We start from the raw sequence: 18,976 nt of genomic DNA on the forward strand, positions 1-18,976 counted from the left end.
GACTACAATTGCTTTAAAACGAGAGCTAAGACTGAAAACCCACTTTGAGTTGTAAATAGATATTGTTGCCACAGCAACAACTTTTGCTTTGGGAAAAAAGTGCCAAAGGCTCGTTTTTTTCCCCCCGCCTGTCAAGCTAAAACATATTTAGCACACATTAAGTGTGACAAAACATAACTGGATGTTTTAGGAGTTGACAGCTGATTCTAAATGCCTAGTTTCTTTAAGACGCATTGGCCATTCAGAATGTGAGATGTCAACATAATTTACGGTACTTAAATGTCATGTGTGCTCAGAATATGTAAACATTTTTGGTCTTTTCCTTTACTCGCGACCCATTATAAACTATGCCCAAAGTCACGCATCCTTTCTGAAGGTGAAATTAGGTTTCTCATACTTGGCTTGCAGACACAAAGATGAACGAAAATAAGTGACCTGTGTTGATAAGTAAAGTATATATTTTTTTATGTATATGCCTATTTATGTGTTATATTAATTCATTCTCAAATATTTTTGTTTAGGTTATGCAGCTTTAAAAAAAAAAAAAAAAAAAAAAAAACCAACTCAAAATCTGGAGACTGGTGCCTTTTTGGACAGCATCAATGTTTTAGTCCTTTTGGTGAATATATAATTTTAATAAGGCTTTAATAAGTGCCCCATTGTCCACTGAAGGGCCTTGACATAATCTCGGTTTGTGGAGATACGTGGAATGTGCCTGACAGCTTTCGAGTGACCATGAATATGGAGGAGATCACACCATTTAAAAAGTCAATTGTCGGTTATATTCAAAGAGATAAGGACACAATGTGGCCAGTCAGACAATTTAGAGCGATTCCCAAGTCACATACAAGCAAAAATATCTGACAGAATTAAAACAGAAAAGTCCGCTGTTACTATAGAGGAGAGAAAAGCCTGCAAGATAGCCATTGTTTTTTTTTCCCCCCTCCCACAAGTGATCTTTCTTAAGAATAAAAAGAAGAAATCTAAAACCTCTCCACAGTAGAGTTAAACATTCATGATGTCCTCTTAAGAATTTCCCAGTGAAGGAATGCGCAGAATGTAAAAGGAGGTTAGGTTGCTATGTTTCGCTTGAAAGAGAACAAAACGCAGATAGATACTTAAAACAACTCAGGCAGCATCATTCTGCGAGGTGCTGGTCCAACACAGACATGATGAGAAATAAATATAAATACTAGAGCGAGTGAAATCACCCCAGTGAAAAATTTGGAAGTTCTTCATATTTTTCAAATAAAATTGTCTAGCGCTCAATTTGTATTTTGTTAGGTGTACCTTTGTGTCTGAAGCCCCTTTCAAATCGCCAAACTAATGGCGGAAAGGCAAACGCATGAAATTCTCAACTGTGTTCTTACCAGTCTCTCCTTGAAGACCATCTGTCGAAGCCACTTGAAGTCCAGTGGTTTGAAAGCAGTAAAAACAAAAAGGGAATCCTTTTCGTAGTGTTCCGGCTTCTGAATAGCTCCCTCTGGGTAGGTAATTCTCATGGTAGTTTTGGTCCCTACATCCTTGCCGTAACCAGCCACCGGGGCTTCGTTCAATCTGCAACATAATGAAATGTGTCAATATGAGTTTTGTACCGGGAATAGTCAGTTGTAATATTCCGACATTTTCAATCACGGCTAAAATGACTTAAGATGCGAATCTCACCTGACCACGACATCGTAGTCATCTATACGTGATCCCAGAGACTTGTTGGACAGGATCCCTCCGTTGCCCACAATGATGCATTTTTTACAGTTGAGGCTAAAATGTAGAAGTAGCCAAGAATCATTTCAAAATTCAAGGAAGGGGGGGTACATGCTGCGAGTACAATTTACCTGTCCAGTTCGTCTCCTAGTCCAAAGTTTTTGGTGGTAGTTAAAATGCTGTCTATGATTCTCTCTGGGGAGGGAAGGAGAATGAATCATGAATACAAAAACAAACAGTGTACATTATCTGGGTCAGCAGCTAGCGCACCCATGAGTGTCCTCTAGTGAAACTTGCTTTCACTGTCTTATAAAACTCAACAAACTGCCAGAAGGACTTCACATACCACTACAGGTAGAGCAAACTAGGTGGTCTTAAGCTCAGTCGGAGTAGAGAAATCCTCTCTCCGTTTATTCAATTAGCAGATAAGGAGTGAGCAAATCAACCTTGAGAAATAGAGGTGATGGGTGTTATTTGGGGGGGGGGGGGCTGTGTTGTGTTCTTGAGAGAAATTAAAAGAACCGAGAAGACAACGACATGCAGGGTTCAGAAAGGTATGTGGGCCGTTGTAGAAACTCTCCATAAAAGCACTCAAAGAGGAATGCTGTTTTCAAACACGCGGCGAGTTAAGTGGGCGCCATTGAGCTCATCTCCCTGCATGGCGAGAGAACCCCTGCGATCGCAGCGTGAGGAACGGGGATGTTTAGTCATAGCGCACATTCCTGCCACGTTCCACAGCATATTGTGCAAGTGTCGTGCTTCCGGGCATTGCAAGTTCAATGCATTACCGCTCCTCCTGACCATGTTTAGGCCCCGCATACTTGAAGTTCTTCCGTCCGTAATACCCAAATATCGATCGCAGTCGAAATGGCAGTGGTGCCTTGAGATACAAGTTGAATTCATTCAATGACTACATTTGTAACTCAGAGCACTTTGATCTCATATCGTGTCCACCGAAATGAACACGAATGTCATAAAGACAATCCAGTTTCCTCCCATACAAAAAAAATGTAAAGTGTTTTTTTAATAAGGAGAATAGCTATACTAATGTACTTAAAAAAAAAAAAAAAAAAACATACTGTAGTTTTAGCGACACATTTACATTCAATGTAATGGTAATTTACTGCTACTTTTAGTCATTCTTTGGAGAGGATCAAGAATATCCCCGCGAGTATTGTTGTATAATGTCTACATTTGTCGCTCCGCCTTTTGTGTTCAACTATCCATTGCTTAAAGGGTTATAACTCGGCATCACTGATGCTATTCGTTAGCCCGTCTAAGGCATTTTGCATCACGCTTAAACAGACTTCACTAGGGCACGCAAAGTTATGTGGCTGTTTTAAATACACAACGTGCAATTCTTTGCTTTGTTTAGTCTGACAGTAAACTTCAACTCGGAGCAGCGATAAACATCATCAAGCTTCTTTTTTTTTTTTTGGAAGATTTGTTCACTATCTGCCAAATTGCTGCATGTTGCGAAATCAGTTGAGTTCCTATGGCTGACAAGCGCCAAATGCCCGATGTACTTTTGGTCACAAATCAAAAGCACCCAAAAAAGACCAATGTAATACTATAATAATGAAGGAAGTCCACTTTATCATTGACCCAACATGATTGGGGAGCATAAGAAAAACAAACAAACAAAAAAAAGTTAAGAGCGAGGGGGAGCCTCTTAATAGTGTTTTAAACATTACACAACCACTTTCACTCTGGCAAACACGCCGAATGATTAACCTGCTGAAGGCGAGAGAGAAAAGCACCAGGCCGTTGTTTGGATGTGGTGTCGATGTCTGGCGTCAAGCATCACCCTGAGCGGCATAAACACACGCTTAAGGACCACACCTGGATCCAAGCAGGTCAACGTGACAAATCTCAACGGGTAGGACTCACTTGCCTGACGATGACATGATAGCTACAGTAATTGTGGTAAGTACCCGACTGTAAACATTTCTGGCGAGTATGTGTCATGGCACGGGCAAAGACAAATCGCCGGAGGTCCGCAAAAGGCCACAACACTACACTTGAATGACAAAAATCTTTAATGGCAACAAAGAGGAGGATTATTGGAAGTACGGTATGGCGCAACATATAAACACAGACTACTTGCTGGAAATACAGCAGCCTAAACAATATAAAACATCAAGCGAGGAAAGAATGGTATTTTGGTCGGTACTTTTGGGGGCTTTCTGATGCAACTTGAATGGCGACAACAGAAATATGACTACTGATTTTTCAATGTCTATCCATTCATTTGCTATACAACTCATCATTCGGGCCTCATATAAACAAACCACGCTTGCTTAAGACAATGACTAAATAATGGATATTTCAAAACAACATTTTTGAAGAATATCCAACCAAAGTTTAGTACTTTCTGTGGTTTTTCTCTGCAGATTTGTGCTCATTAGGGAAGTCAAAATATCGGGAAATTAAAATTGCCACATATCGTCGTCGTCATGTCACGATATTAATAGCAGCTAATCTGTTTAAAAGCCCAAGGTGTTTTCCATGTGTGCACTTCCAGCACCCTCTGGTGGTTAGTATATTAGTACAGTTTAATTGGATGCCACCTACAATATGTTTAAGAACCTCGCTAATCGCCAGTAGGAGCCCATGACTGGCCACGTCTATTTCTTTGTGAATGCTGTTATGTACAAAAACAGAATATTGCGATTTTTTTTTTTTTTCACATCATGAGCTTTTTATATATTGACAACCTCCCCACAATACCGTGATATTATCGTATCGTGACGTTTTGATATCGTGACATCCCTAGTGCTTATTATTATTATTATATACTACATATGTCACTCGAATGTATTTGGCTGAATTAAATCCATTTTAGTTTTCAAAATAAGCAATTAGACGTCCCGGTGATTTGTCCGATTTGAGTGAATCCAATTAATGGCGGCATGACATAATGCCAGTGCTACCGTAACATCCTACTCTGACAGCCAAAAACAGCAAGCCAGTGAGCGCATTCCATCTGGCTGCATCATCCAACAGCCGTAACATTGCAAAGCTTTTGGACAATTAAAGAAATGCAGGTACTTCATTATGGAGGAAGTGTTTATTTGAACATGTCATAAGGAGCATGCCCAGACGTTGCGTCAAAGTGCATACAGGCAAGCCGAGGTCACAGACACGACTGAGCCGCATTGCAGTTGTCTTGTGCGCCCGGAACACAACATTTTCACATCTCAAGAGTTCCAGACAGACTTTTTAAAAGCGTTTCTCATCCTTTATCGAGCCAAGGCACCCATTTGAAATCCGGGCCTGTTTAATTGAACAGAAAGCTGATCTACTATTACTTATTGCGTGTGCGAATGAACAGGTGGAGAAGACGGATTTTTTTTTTTTTTTTTGCAACTTCTGCCATCTAATGGAAGTGCATTTTGTTGTTCTGCCCGTCACTTTCTGCATCGCTGGCGATAGTAGATGAACAAATGTAGATTTGAAATTCTAAGCATAGCAAAGAGAACAAACTGTTGATAACGCATCTCTTGGTAAGATCAAACTATGACTCTGTGGTATTCTATTCAATACGTGCTTGGAACACTTCCCCGCACAAGAACCACTAAAAAAGGGAACCCCGACTGCCGTCGTGTTCCGCAGGGAGAGGAAAAAACAGGTGTCGAGCTTAGACAAGAGTGTACACTACTGATAACTGATAAGAGTGACAGTGAGGCCATGTGTATTATGTGGACTGCGCAATAACCCTGAAAGAACACAACGATAACATTCACTGTACCAATGCTTAGAAGCACATAACTGAGGCCTGTATAAAGTTTTTGTCCTGTGATCCGACGTCATTGTATCAGAAATGTTTCAAGCACTGCAGTTTTACTATCGGGACTCGAAATCAGCGATGTCTAGATAGGCCGCGGATGAGGTCAACTCTTCTTTTGAACGCGAAGCACATTTAAACTCACCGATCTCAAATCGGATGGTTTAGAAATAAACAGCATCGACATTAAAGGGGTATGATATCATCATGAGGGACCAGCTTTGGGAACAAACCATTCATGAACGATACAAAAGGGGCCTCTGAGGCAGGGCAAAAACAAGGAGTATGTCTTACCTTGTGTTTTGAATCCAAAAGGAGGCAAGTAATTGCTGACTTTTGTGAGACGTTTGAAGTTTTGGTCAAGAAACATGGGCGCTGCTTTTGTGAACCTTTAAAAGAGATAAGGGAGGAAGGAAAAGTGCAGCGGATGAGTTTATTTGCCCGCGTGAACCTAAACCTATTCCATAAAGAAACATTCGATCTGGATCATTCATTCCGGCAGGAATCAACCCAAACACACTCGCCTCCTGTCTGAAGAGCGAGAGCACAATGAAAGCAAGCAAATAATTGTAAAATAAAACAGACCTTGAGGCCAATGCTTTTAATTAACTACGTGACCTGTAAATTCCAGAATCGCTTCTCCCTTATCCTGTGCGTCTGGATTTGTCTCCCGATGACAAATTGATGCCGGGAAAATCAAAGGAAGCCGTTTCCTGACAGTCACACCCGAAACGAGAGTGCTGAGATACGGGGCAGCTTTTTCATTGGAGCTGCAGGATTGATGTGTGTTTATTTGACCCACCGCTCGTGTGGGGAAACCAGGGAAGGCACACACTCAAATCACTTGCAACTCTTTTCAGATTTTACAACAGATGCCGCTTCAAAGTGGGGTTTTTTTTCCCCCTCAACCATACAGAAGATGTCTTATTGACATTTAGAAGTAATTTGGATGATTCCTGGCTCGTTCTGCATTTTTTGGTGACGGGCAACAACCAAAGCCCGGAACCGCTATGCGCTCCTTTGTGAAAGGAGAAAACAGGAGGAGCACTGACCGAGCCGAGCGCTACAAATGTATCTCCAGTAGTGCGCGATTCTGATTGAATGCCCTGACAGGAAATCCTCCAAAAGACCATCTAAAACTGGGGCATGCCCAAGATATTGCAGCGAGCCTGCACAGAGCTCATACACACTCAAGTGCAAGATTATGAGTGGTTCTTGAAGAAACGAAAAACGCCGGGGTTCACGGGAACTACAGTACGTGGAGCTCAGCGGCACAATGACCAAACATGGCAGAAATTCGGCCAAGGCCTCGTAACTTCAACCTAGTCTCTTTTCCACGCACCCTAATCTGTCTTTAGATGGCTTCGTTATGATCCGGCTTCAAAGCAGGCAACCTTGAGAGGTCGATTAAGAGAGGACAAGCAGCAGCCCTCTCGACGTTTCCGGTCGGCGCGCGTGAGAATTTGGTCATAGCAAAAACTTTTTTTTTTTTTTTCCGTGAACCCGTCAGACCTGCAAATAAAACAGGACCCGTGCAAATCACTTATGCCAGACCAACAGTCTGTCACTGACAAGCAGAGATGGGGGGGGGGGGGGGGCGGTGCTTGTTGTTAAAACGTGAGGGCTCCCAAAACAGCCGAGAGGCTACAACACATTGTCTTCATTTCCTTTGCAAAAGCCATCTCTCTCACTGGCGATATTTTCATAACCGTGACACTTCAAGTTCAGTGGCATCTCTTGATTAGGGTCCCCGGTCCAAACAGTTTGTGGTGAAACTGAAAGAAGTGGCAGGCGAGGAGAATTAATTGGATTGTAAAGGGCCAGCGCGTCAGAAGACAAACTTAGAGGAAAAGACAGAAGATTAGAAGGAGAGGCCACGGACCTGCCTATTGAAGGTTATGTTTTTTTTTCCCCCTATCCACCACACCTATTTACACAATACGCTGAAACATTTTGATTAATCTCACTTGAGGAAAAAAAAAAAAAAAACATTTTAAATTGTCATTATTTTTTTTTTTTTACCTTTCAAACAATACAGTCATCACCAAAATGTCTGGAATTGTGTTGATTCACCCCGACATAATTATGCATGCAAATGCAGGCAGTGTGTGACTAATTGTGCACATTGACCACGTGCAGATGGGTTGAACGCGGTCGTAATCATCGAGCCCCCACTGGGGGCTCTGTGATGTACACAACTTTGATGCGACACGTGTGGCTGATTAGAGGAAGTCATTACCAGGAAGGACATTGTTAACACGATACCGCTTTGTCCGTCTTGTTAAGGCCGGCTATAATTTACCGGCAGCATTTCATCTGAAGGAGTAATGTACAACGTTTGTGTGGGTCATTTATTGACAAAGACAAGATATCTAATTCAAAAAATATCCAATATTGATTTACATTTCAATTTAATGACAGTATTAGTCAATAATATTACTCTGAATATTCAATAGCATATGACTGACTTTTTGAAGTAAGAACGCCTTACATAATAGTCAACGCACGTGGCGCGAATAGCGAAAATCTGCAATCAGTCGACGCCTCTCCCTTAAAAAAGGGGTTTGCAATTGCGCATGGAAGCCAAAAGATGGCTGCAAAGCACCGAAAACGAAGAGGCTCATGAAGCACTAAAAATCGACCGTAAAAATCTATGTAACAGATGCCAGGTTGTGCTGTGCGATTGTATCGAAGTACAGTGACGTGGTGGTAGCCTGAGTTGGAACTCCCAGTGGGAGGACGGTGCAAAAAAAATAAAAATAAATAAATACCCCGCCACCGCTTACATGTACACCATCATGGACCCATGCTACGTAAACGGCTGCAAGTAGTAAAACAAAAACAAACAAAAAATTCGCATAACGCTCACAATGATTGATGAGTCATCAATAGCATTAGCTATTATAAAAGGCTACATGATGAGATAACAAAAAAAAAAAAAAAGGCTGGCAGAGACTCATAGGAGAGTCCCCACTGCGCGCTCTTCGAGTCGCTGTTTAGTTATGTGCTCGTCTTAAACAGTAAATATATGGTTGTTGTTTGTTGAGCCCTTCACTATGCCATCCAAATGTAACGGAGGTGAGAAAAGGGAGTGCGCTAACCTTGGTATTGTAGACAAATTGGAACTTATTCAGTTGGAGTCAGCCGTACCCGCGCAAAGCCCCGCGATACGATAACGGCACGTTCATCGCAATTTTACACTATCACGGCAATATTCAGAGCTAGGGTAAAAACGTTTTCGAAAATGTTTTTACATTCTTTTACAATCATTTTGTGGTTTTGGGCCACATAAAGTGCTTCAATTTAACGGGCGAACGGCTTTAACGGACAACCCCATATTAGTTAAATCTGTTCAATCGAAGCTCCGCTGTAGGTCATGCAACGGTGTAAAGTCCCAGAAGATATGCCATTTATTAGCCTAGTATCCCTAATCGGACAATGTCCTATAGCTTCAACTGCATGGGCGACATATAAACCCTACCCCCCTGGAAGAAAGAAAGAAAAAAAAAAAAAACAAAAAAAAAAAAATCAAAGGCGCCAGTGACATCACAGAAGGCCGTGGAGGTTTCTCTAGGGTACAAGGAAACGGGTGATGAGTCATGGTACGAAAGGCAGGAAGTTGGTTGGTGCAGTTCACAGAGAAAAGTCTGTGAAGATCCAGAATTTGATAGGAGAAAGATGGGGGACCTTGTATTCAAATGACAATGACTCTTTTGTCAAAGGGTGGATCATGAGGACAACAGTCAAGTTTTGTGGTTGGGAACGAGATGATAGAACCATGACTGAAACTGGGGAGGATTGTACAGGAATGTGGGGGTTTCTCTGTTTCTATTTCAAAACCCTTCAGGCACAGTTGGCTGTGAATGGCATCATACATCTTGGTATTCGTAAATACTAATTTCCGTTTTTTTTTCGTTTTTTTTCCACCAATTACATGTAATTAAAACTGCTTATTTACAGAGATCTTGAAATTGTAATCAAACTTCATACACATCAGAACCAATCAATCCATTTTGGTGTCTAAATGAAAAAGGCAATCTCTCACTTTGGATAGATGCTTGTCATCTTGGCTGCTGCAAATCCCGGCTTACACACGCCTTCACTGAGATTGCCATACTTGTACGCCAATTCCGGCGGCCTGTAAAGAAAAAGAAAAAAGAAAAAAAAAAAAAAAAGAGCAGAAGCACAGATTCATCAGTCCTACACTGATCCAACGTTTATTAATTACGGTGACACATTCCCCAACTCTCAATACCAAACTTGTCAAACAATCCACTTGAGTGATCCTTAGGAAGTTGAAGAATTCCCCAACAGGTCAACATGTCAAACGTGTGGCAAGACAAAGCAGAGAAGCCTTGTACAAATAATCATGACAGATTAGCAGCGGAATCATAAATTAACGATGTATTCTGTGACTCTAGTTCAAATAAACAGGGAGAAGAGAGAAGGCCCCCCAGTTGGCAGAAGCAGCAGCAACAAAATCTACAAATCCTCTGTGGGGTGAGGAAAAAAAAAAAGATCTGACGTTCAACTTGGTAAAGACAGTTTCTACCTCTATTGTACACTCTATGGAGCCAGATAACTAACTGTCATTATCAATAGGAGCGGCATTACGCAATGATCCCACGTGACAGCACCTGATAGTGTGCGCTGACAAAGTGGTTTGACTATGTGGATGGTGTGAACAGATTTGGTCTATAAGAGACATGGCAGTGGTAGTGCAAACGTTTATATGCTGTGTGCTCAGAGTAGCTAAGCGACTGTACGTTACAGCTGTTACGCAAATCCTGGGCGCATCGGTTGACATAAATTGGCACCTTCATAGCCACCCAATAAAAGATATGATCCATACGCTTATCACGCATTGTTTGAAAATAGGGATGTCCCGATCCCATTTTTTGGGTCTGATTCCAATTCACTTGATTTTGAGTATCTGCTGATACAGAGTCCCGATCAGTACCTCTGCAATGAAATGCAGAGAAGAAGAAAAAGAAAACCACGTCCAAATTCTCTCTCTATTTATTTTTTAATAAAGGTATTCCAAGATGATACCATTTTATGTCTGTAAATCAGCAGCATTTCAAATCAAGTAAAAAGAACTCAAAAGATGTCATTTTTTACTTTAGAAATGAAAACGTACAAATCTTTTTCAACCATTACCGATCATCTGAAAATCACGTAATCGGCCCCGATTTCCAATCACGTCGATGGGATCGGGCAACCCGATTTAAAAATATTTACTGCTTGGTAATCGAAATACGTGCATATAAAACTAAGTTTAGATTTTACCAAAAAAAAGTACTGATTTGAAGAATGTGATTTGAATTTATCTAGTCATCTATTTTAGGGGGGGGACATGAGACAAGTTTCAATAAGATGAATAAGTTTACAGCGGGGCCTTTATTTACGAGTGAGCAGACTTACGACTTGTTCTAGATACAAGCTGTCGTTTAGCAATTTTTTTTTGGCCCAAGTTGTGGGCAAGGAAGTAGCTGCACAATTCCCATCGAATTTCATTTATGTCATTATTGTATGTTTTTATAATGTACAGTAGTACAGGGTGCAATTGTTGTGCAATTACAAAAACATGACTTTTTGGGGGAGTAGGAGGCAGGAATGAATTAATAGCATTTTCATTCATCGCAATGCAGTCGTGAGATAATCTTGTACAACCTCAATGTCTAACTGTGAATTAAGCTTTCAAAGGTTTGAGGCCAAACCCAATTTATGACACTGCTGAAAATGTTACATTAGTCCATTTGCTTGATTAGAAACAGTATGGAAAAAAACAACAACAAAAAAAACATGTACTCACAATTTTGTTTCTAACTGCAGCAAAAAGCCCTGCTTGTCATACACTGGAAGAGAAAGACAAAAAAAAGATGGAAAATGATCTTTTATTCGCTTGGAACTGACAGAGTGACATAACATTTTGGGTTAATTTGCACTGCTTCATCTGTGGTGGTCTACCGGCATTTATCGTAGTTGTAGACAAACACTCTTACACAAAAGCATTGGAATTAAGGGATTGAGACAAACAAGCAAGGTTAGGGAGAAGCCAGCCAAACAATCTGTTGAGTCTAAAAATAAAAGTGAGGGGAAAAAAAAAAAATTAGCGATCACCTATGGACAACCGAAGCGGCGGCCAATAGGTGCCTGCTATGGTGTTGAGGGCGAAGCCATTAAAAAGACAGAGAAACAGAAAATATGTACCATAAATACAAGGGTGTCCCCCCCCAAAAAAAAAAATGTATTCACATTTACAACTACTAAAAGACATTTTATTTTCAAAATGCAACTAAATCTAAAGAGATTATTACATCAAACTGATTTCGTTTTGTTTTCTCTCCAACCCCAGGGATGGTCGACTCGTGACTTTGTACCTTCAACTGCCTTTATAAACCGACAATAACATTTTAGGATCAATTCCGTTTGTGAAAAGCATCAAATTGGCTGCCAATACGGTTTCCAAATTGTTAAAGCCTAAAAATTCATTCAAAAATTAATCGATTAAGGCTTCAGCTTTCAAGTGCGTATACAATTTTCGGGACACCCTGTATTTATGATGCGCTGAGAAAGTCAACTACAACGGCATGGTCCAAAGCCCGCCGCACACCAAGCGAGGCAGCCAAAAGCAACTGAACTGGATAACCGAGGGGGAAAAAATAATAATAATTAAAAAAAAAAAAAGTAGAATACAGTCGCTGACTCTATTCCGCACACAAGGCGACTGACCCTCTAACTAGCATACCCACCCAGAAACGTCATTTTTGCAATGAAACCTCGTGGGCATCTCTGTGACCGAGACTCATCACGCTTTGCTTTTCCATCCACAGCTCCATAACCAACGGCAGTTAAGTCAAATTCGGTCGCATTGCTTGGTGTGCGGCGGCGGGCCTTGCGCGACCACAACGTATCCTACCGGGCATTGTCCCAATTTATTATGATACCGCTTGTGCCACAAAAGTTGTTCGACAAAACAACCGGGTTCAAAGAGGACCAGCTCAAACAAAACCGGTCTTCAAATGTAGTCGAGATTGTTAGCGTCTCAAATACTGCTATCACACAAAAGTGATCCAAACTGACCCGGAGGGATACGACCAATGTGCAACCTTACCATATGCCCTAATACAACTTTTTCGTGACACTTGCAGTTCTTTCGGATGTGATGAATTAACAAGATTAGCATTAGTGGGAAGTAGAAAGAGCAGAGCATTACGCCTGTGGTTGTGGAGCTCGTCTTCACACAGAAGCTGAAGGAGAAAGATAAAGACAAGCAAAATGGGAATGCATGACAGCTCATTAGGGAAAGGATCCAAGCACTCGCCCTGGAGGACGACGACCGCCGTCCACCAGAGCAACCAGGACGACAAGTGTGAGAGGACGCACAGGGTCGAGTCCCCGGACATTATGTTGTGAGCAGTAAAGCCGTCGAGTTGTACAAATGAAGCATCATTGAAATCCAACACACTAAACGCAGTCATGTAGCACGCTGCATTTTACATCTTTGCAACCTAGACAGCAGAGGGCAGTGTTTCATTACAATGCAACTCGTGGAGAAGGGACGTTCGCAGGCACAGCGCACACACACACACACACTTCACTAGTTCATCTTGGGTATTCGTAATTTGTGTGTGTGTTAGTGGATCAACATTTCAACTGGGTTTATTAACATTTAACAGATTTGCCCCTTTAATGTGACCGAATTTCTCAAGGAAGGCTCTTCCAAATGGTTTTGGGGTTTTGAGGGAGAAGAAGAAGAAGAAGGATGGGCAAGAGGTTCAATTGGTGGAGCTGCAGATGTACCTGAGCCTACTATTCGTCCCGCGGAGATATCCGTTTCCAGCTCTGAAACACAAAAGGGTTAGCAGCGTTTGAGGCCAATTTCTTGTCAGAGGCATTGAACTTGAAAAATAACGCGAAAGGAACCAAACAAGCCCACAGGAAGGAGAAAGATGGATAAGTAGATGTATTCCCAAGAGGCTGACTTGTAAATGCTCCATTAGATATGCAAAGATGAAGCGGAAATTGCATTAAATCCAAAAGCACACTCACGGTGCTTAGGGTACACGATTGCAGCTTTGCGTTGAGCAACTCGCGAAGACGGAACCAACAACGGGCCTGGAAATCCAGACCCATCGCTGTTCCAACTTCGGTCGTTCAGTAAGCGGTGATTTATGTTCCGGGAAAAATCAACAACCACCACCACCTAGCAGGAGCAGCCCTTAGCTTGACAGTCACCCAGTTTCAATTGGCGGCCCCCCGGGCCCACTACCTGCAATTCGTTTCACTTCATTGCCGTTAGTGAGGACTACGGCTGTCGCTTCAGCAACAAGCTCTGAAAACAAGAGGGGGTTAAAATGTTGAAAAATAATTACCGCTGTGGAGTTGTGAGAAACTATTGCCATACACGCTTTGTTTTTTGTTTTTTTCACATGAAGAGAACACGGACCTATACAGAAAAAGATTCACACGGTGAGGAAATAGGGACAGGGTGGAAAAAATGCTTTGTCAATCGGGGTGCCTTGAGGGAAGAGAAAATTGAATTGGTGAAATCCGTCTTAACAATAAGCGGGACGAGGGAATTCAAACACGTTATGGATCGTTGACCAGCGCATTTGAGTGCTGATCAACATCTACCAGAAAGCCGTCTTTGGAAAACAGTTGCTTGACGAGGAAAAGAAGACATGGCCCAAGCACTTATAGCTGTGCCGACCATCTGGCTGATCTGCACGATCGGCCGGTTGAGCGCATCTTTATCATTGCCGGCGATGTTTATCCGGTCAACGTTATTGCAGATGTATCCGTATGGATTACGGATCCGATGGATTGCCAAAGCCCGCAGCCAGATGAAATATGACTCAACATCCACTCGCTCCAACAATCTGTGAGTACATGACAGCATTTGGATGAACGTAATCCTCTATAGGCGTATAAAGAAAAAAATCATCATGCACTGGCAATTTTTGTATATATGCTGTTCATGTATCGCATTGGCTCTTCAGAAGCCTGATAGCGAGGGAGCAAACGTTCCTCAATAATCGTGAAACTAATCCAAAGCGATTTGGCGAGCAAGCCCCCCCCCCCCCCAAAAAAAAAAAAATCTTGGCTCTATAAAAAACCTCAGAAGCCAATAAACGGATGTTTAAGGGCAGAATGTTACTTAGACCAGCCAGGAAGAAAACTACATTGTGAAAAAAAAAAAAAATACATTCAGCCCACCATAAAAGATTACATAGTTGAAAAGAAATCTTGTAGCCCCCTCTGCTGGTATGAGACAGCGGTTTCAGGGAGTCCCCCACACAGTATGTGACCGTTGGCAGGTGGCGAGCGTTTATGAGACAATGTGTTCATTTACATGACAGCAGCATTCTGGTGAGTAAAAAAACAAGCGCTTTGGACATAATTTCATAAAGCGGAAGCGTGTGAAACGTTATTGTTCAAAAGTAAACACTGAGTGAAGCACCTTTTCCAAAACAGAGCGGCTCATTCACTCGCTCATGAAAGGCAGAATACGGCGCTATTGCTGCACGTGTGCCACTCAGCTACAAGCCGTACATGCCGAGCTTCGGCGCTTTTCTTCTGCAAATGTCTGACGTAAATTTGCGACAGCGGCCGCAGAGGCCGTCGCATAAGCGTTAGTGGTGACTGGAATCATGTTTCGCTTCAGCGGTCACCGGAAGGATGCATCACAGCTCCATATCAGCACATTACAACTACCATTTGACTGCTTTTAGGCGTTTTTTTATGACATTTGTCGCATTTGGAGGAGTCGTAATTTTGGACAGCAGTTTTGGGGGTTTTTGCATCATCATAAGAGCTTGTTAGCTGTGTGGTTGTCTTGGGGGGGGGGGGCACAACTTAGTTGTTTCAATAAAACAAATAGCCAGAAGCCCATCATTTGTTCTTTTTCTCAAAACTGCATAGTAAAATGCAATTTAATCACGTGATGCGCTCAAAATCACACAGCTCATCTTCAGCTAATAAAAATAGAATGAATCATCAACCTCTTTTTAACAGTATCTTAATGTACTTTTTATTTTATGAAGAATCACTATTCATTTACTGTATCAAAGAAGTAAAAGATGAAAAAAAAAATGTGTTTCTGTAAAGCGACTTCTAACAAGTATTTTAATGTTACATGACATTTCTTCCTGACTTGACTAAGCTTGTATGATCATAGCAACTTCTTTTTTTTATTTTTTTTATTAAATGATAGAGATCGGGAAGATGCCGGCCGCGTCAAACTTCAAACAGAGCCCAACCTTTGCATGCTACAACGGGGTTGATCATTTATAGTGAACAACAGGGACACATTACTACCTAACTAAAATTTTCAACCCGTACTACTTGCAAGTTCAAAATCTTTCGCAATGAATAAAACACAGAAAGAAGCTGAGCTGTAAGTACCGAATGTTAGATCTGAAAAGTTTTATATGTGGTATTAGAAAGAAATTATTTGGAATCATACCTTAAGACCCAAACCTATAAAACGCCCATTTGAGGGGGAGATTAAATTCTATTTTTTAAAGTGAAAATCACAAGAATTCAAGTCCTGCCGGTTTGTTTGAGAAGTCAAAGGAAACTCGGAATGTTAACTTATAACATGCTAGCGATGGACAGGCCGACGAAACGTGCCACAAGGAACACAACAAACAGTCAAAATGAAACAAAAAACAAAGGGTTGATGAAAGCGTATGGAATAAAATATGAAACCCAACTGAAACAGACAGCTGGTCACGAGCAATCAGCATAAAGCGGGAAACAAATACTCAAATCAAACAGAAAGACAAATAGGACACATTTCAAAGAGTAAGACTTGGGCTTGTGACTTACGTGGCTTCTGGCCCCATACGTTCAGATGTAACTTCCCCGATGAGTAGTAAATAAAGCCTATGACCAGCATGGGGCACAGGGCGAACAGCAGCTTGTGTGTGGGCTTCATGGTCTTCAGACATGGCACTATCCAGGTCATCACCTGCATGACAATTTCATTTCATTTCCACGTACAACGCTGCATGAGAAAGCCATTGCAGTAATGGAGCGAGATAACTGTTGACATACAGTCAAGCTTCGGATCATCCAGACACAACAGGGCGGTTTCCAGCTCACTCTACTGACCTTTTTTGGAATAAAAACGAGACGCGTCGGTTGAGCAAATGCCACCACACGTTGCCTTCACCAAGCCCTCAAACCAACTGACGCAGGGAGATGCATCTTAAGGAAGTTAGGCAGAATGCCATCGCCTACAGTCCGATCAAAATTGTAGCCCAGCCAGCGCCATCAAATTGTTTTCGCATTCAGCCGGAACATTATGCTGGCCAGTAAAATCACTCTGATATCAGTCCTGACCATGTTTGTGTTATCTTGGGAGGAGATGCCCGTGCAATCTCGAGCGGAGAGTCTCAACTGTAGACTAGTTGGAGGTAAGAGGTCAAACTAAATTAGGAATGTCTTGACTTGCCAGGCGCCAAATGTCATAAAATGTATTCAAGTGTGAAATATTGTGCATTAATCCGCCACTACGTGCAACGTCTGCATATCACACAAGTTGCCAGCGGACCATCACTGGTTTGAAACTTGTGGAGCCAGCAGGCCAACTACTGAGAAAATAACTCTTTAACTTTTGACGGTCAGACTTGCTACGCTAGCCACTCCGAGGGAAGTGTGTGAAGGTAACAACAAAGCTCGTGCCGTAAAAAGTCTTAATGTTAGTGGCGTCCGAAAACATCTACGATGAACACACAAATCTTTAGTTTAGTGTTTTTGTAATCGAAGCATCACTTTGCATCGCTGCCGCTCGTATTAATCGGGCAGCGAACGAGTTTTGCCACCAGGACTGTAGTGTTTATTTTTTATTTTTTTTGCGGCATAACATCCTGTTTAACAAACACAAATGCGAGAAAGCAGCGAATGCTGCGTTCACGTCAGAGTTCGCCAGGGTTTGTTCCATGTCGCAAATGTTTGCAAAACGTTCGCCAACAGTTTTAGTGATTTTTCTTGTCGCAAGGAAATTTCAAACATGTTTGAAATTCTATCGCTACAAGTACAGGCAAACATCTGATGAGAGTTTGGCCAACATTTGCAACCTTGAAAGAACCCTGACGTGAACGCGCATTTTTCTACCTTCGCAAACAGTCGGAAATGTTTGCCCCTTAGTGGAATACCACTACATTTTTTGTGCGTGTATGTGTCTGCGGCTGACAGGTAAGTTGATACATACTAGTTACCTGTTAAAAATGTAGTTAGTAATGTAATCCAAGTGCCTTAATATTAAAGTAATGTAACTTGAATACGTTCATTAATTCCTGGATTAACCCAAAGCCAGATAAATTCAATAAAACAAAAAAGTAAACACAATGTTTAGTTTTATATTTTTCTCTGGTCTTTTCTGTCTTATGGCTGTTTAATATGCATGGTTTTAGAATGCTGGAGGAAGCCTGAGCACCGACAATTCAAATGCACAAAAAATGTGAGAGAGACATAACCACTTGTGCACCATGCTGTAGAGATGGCTAGATATATATAGTAGATAGATTCATCTGGGGGGGCAGATTGGGTAGCTTCTTTTTTTTTTCTAACCTTTCCGCATGAGCAGTTTGTTAACTTGAGAAAGGTAGAAAAGAAAAACAGGCACACGCTTACGTTCTGTCTCCTGAAAAGTGATGATTTTGGCGGTGACGATTCCCCCCGACGCCTGCAATATTGGTATTTCATATTTTTGTCTATTTAACAATAATGCACTATTCAAGAAAATAAATCACTCAAAAGTAACTGCCAAGTTACCCACTAAATGAGTATTTTTTCCCCCCATTGAGTTCTCAAGTAACTTTTTTGGAGGACTCCTTTCTACAGTGACTTGAGTCATATTATTCCAAAGTAACAGTACTCTTACTTGAGTACAATCTTGGCAACTCCTCTGCCAATACAAATATCCAAATTAACTTCACAAACTTTATGAACGCCACATCTGCTAGCTAAACAAACATAACGGAACTTTGCGGTCCCAACGCTACACGTCAGCCTCGCTGCGTACATAGGACCGCCACCGGAAAATTAGTACGTTTTTTCACGCACCTAATGAACGCCCAAAAAAGCCTAGTGATGAACAGGACTGTTATTGGGGTTGCTTTTGCCGCAAATGTCATGTAGCGTCTTAACCAGCGAAGATGTGAAAACGTTAGCTTGGCTATGCTAACGGATGGTGGGTGGGGGGGGGGTGCATTTAGCCTCCGTGTAGTCGCCAGGCCTGCGGTAACAACACGCCGCTGGTCGGCTAAATGTGGCCGGAACGTTTGGCTAGTTGACGCCAAGGTACAACAAGAAGCGAAATAACGTTGAGGATTTGGAGGTTATGCGAGGAAAAGACGCGCAAGTGTATTTTAGCTGCACATTGGCAAGAAGAGCCCCAATATGACCAGAATTCCCCCATTGGTGTCGCGTAGAAAGAAGGCACGGTTGGCGTTAGTAAAAAAAAAAAGAAAG

General features: G+C 41.8%; 1 protein-coding gene across 7 annotated transcripts in view; it reads right to left on the reverse strand.

Moving 5' to 3' along the window:
- st3gal3b (ST3 beta-galactoside alpha-2,3-sialyltransferase 3b) overlaps positions 1-18,976 on the reverse strand; it is a 43,529-nt gene that overhangs the window by 14,928 nt on the left and 9,625 nt on the right. For 4 of the 7 annotated variants that reach the window (XM_086042608.1, XM_086042611.1, XM_086042612.1 and 1 more), the window contains exons 2-10: positions 16,328-16,469; positions 13,767-13,829; positions 13,298-13,339; positions 11,307-11,349; positions 9,537-9,629; positions 5,786-5,880; positions 1,836-1,899; positions 1,666-1,761; positions 1,371-1,557 (exon numbers count right to left, since the gene is read on the reverse strand). In XM_086042608.1, coding sequence (XP_085898734.1) covers positions 1,371-1,557; positions 1,666-1,761; positions 1,836-1,899; positions 5,786-5,880; positions 9,537-9,629; positions 11,307-11,349; positions 13,298-13,339; positions 13,767-13,829; positions 16,328-16,469 — 825 coding nt within the window. Of the gene's footprint in view, positions 1-1,370; positions 1,558-1,665; positions 1,762-1,835; positions 1,900-5,785; positions 5,881-9,536; positions 9,630-11,306; positions 11,350-13,297; positions 13,340-13,766; positions 13,830-16,327; positions 16,470-16,612; positions 18,972-18,976 lie in introns of those variants that run through there. The other 3 variants (XM_086042613.1, XM_086042614.1, XM_086042615.1) reach the window with 3 other exon arrangements.

Source organism: Filicampus tigris, chromosome 10 (genome assembly GCF_054856515.1).
Source record: "Filicampus tigris isolate MCC_2025a chromosome 10, RoL_Ftig_1.0, whole genome shotgun sequence".
In the NCBI taxonomy this organism is placed as follows: Eukaryota; Metazoa; Chordata; class Actinopteri; order Syngnathiformes; family Syngnathidae; genus Filicampus; species Filicampus tigris.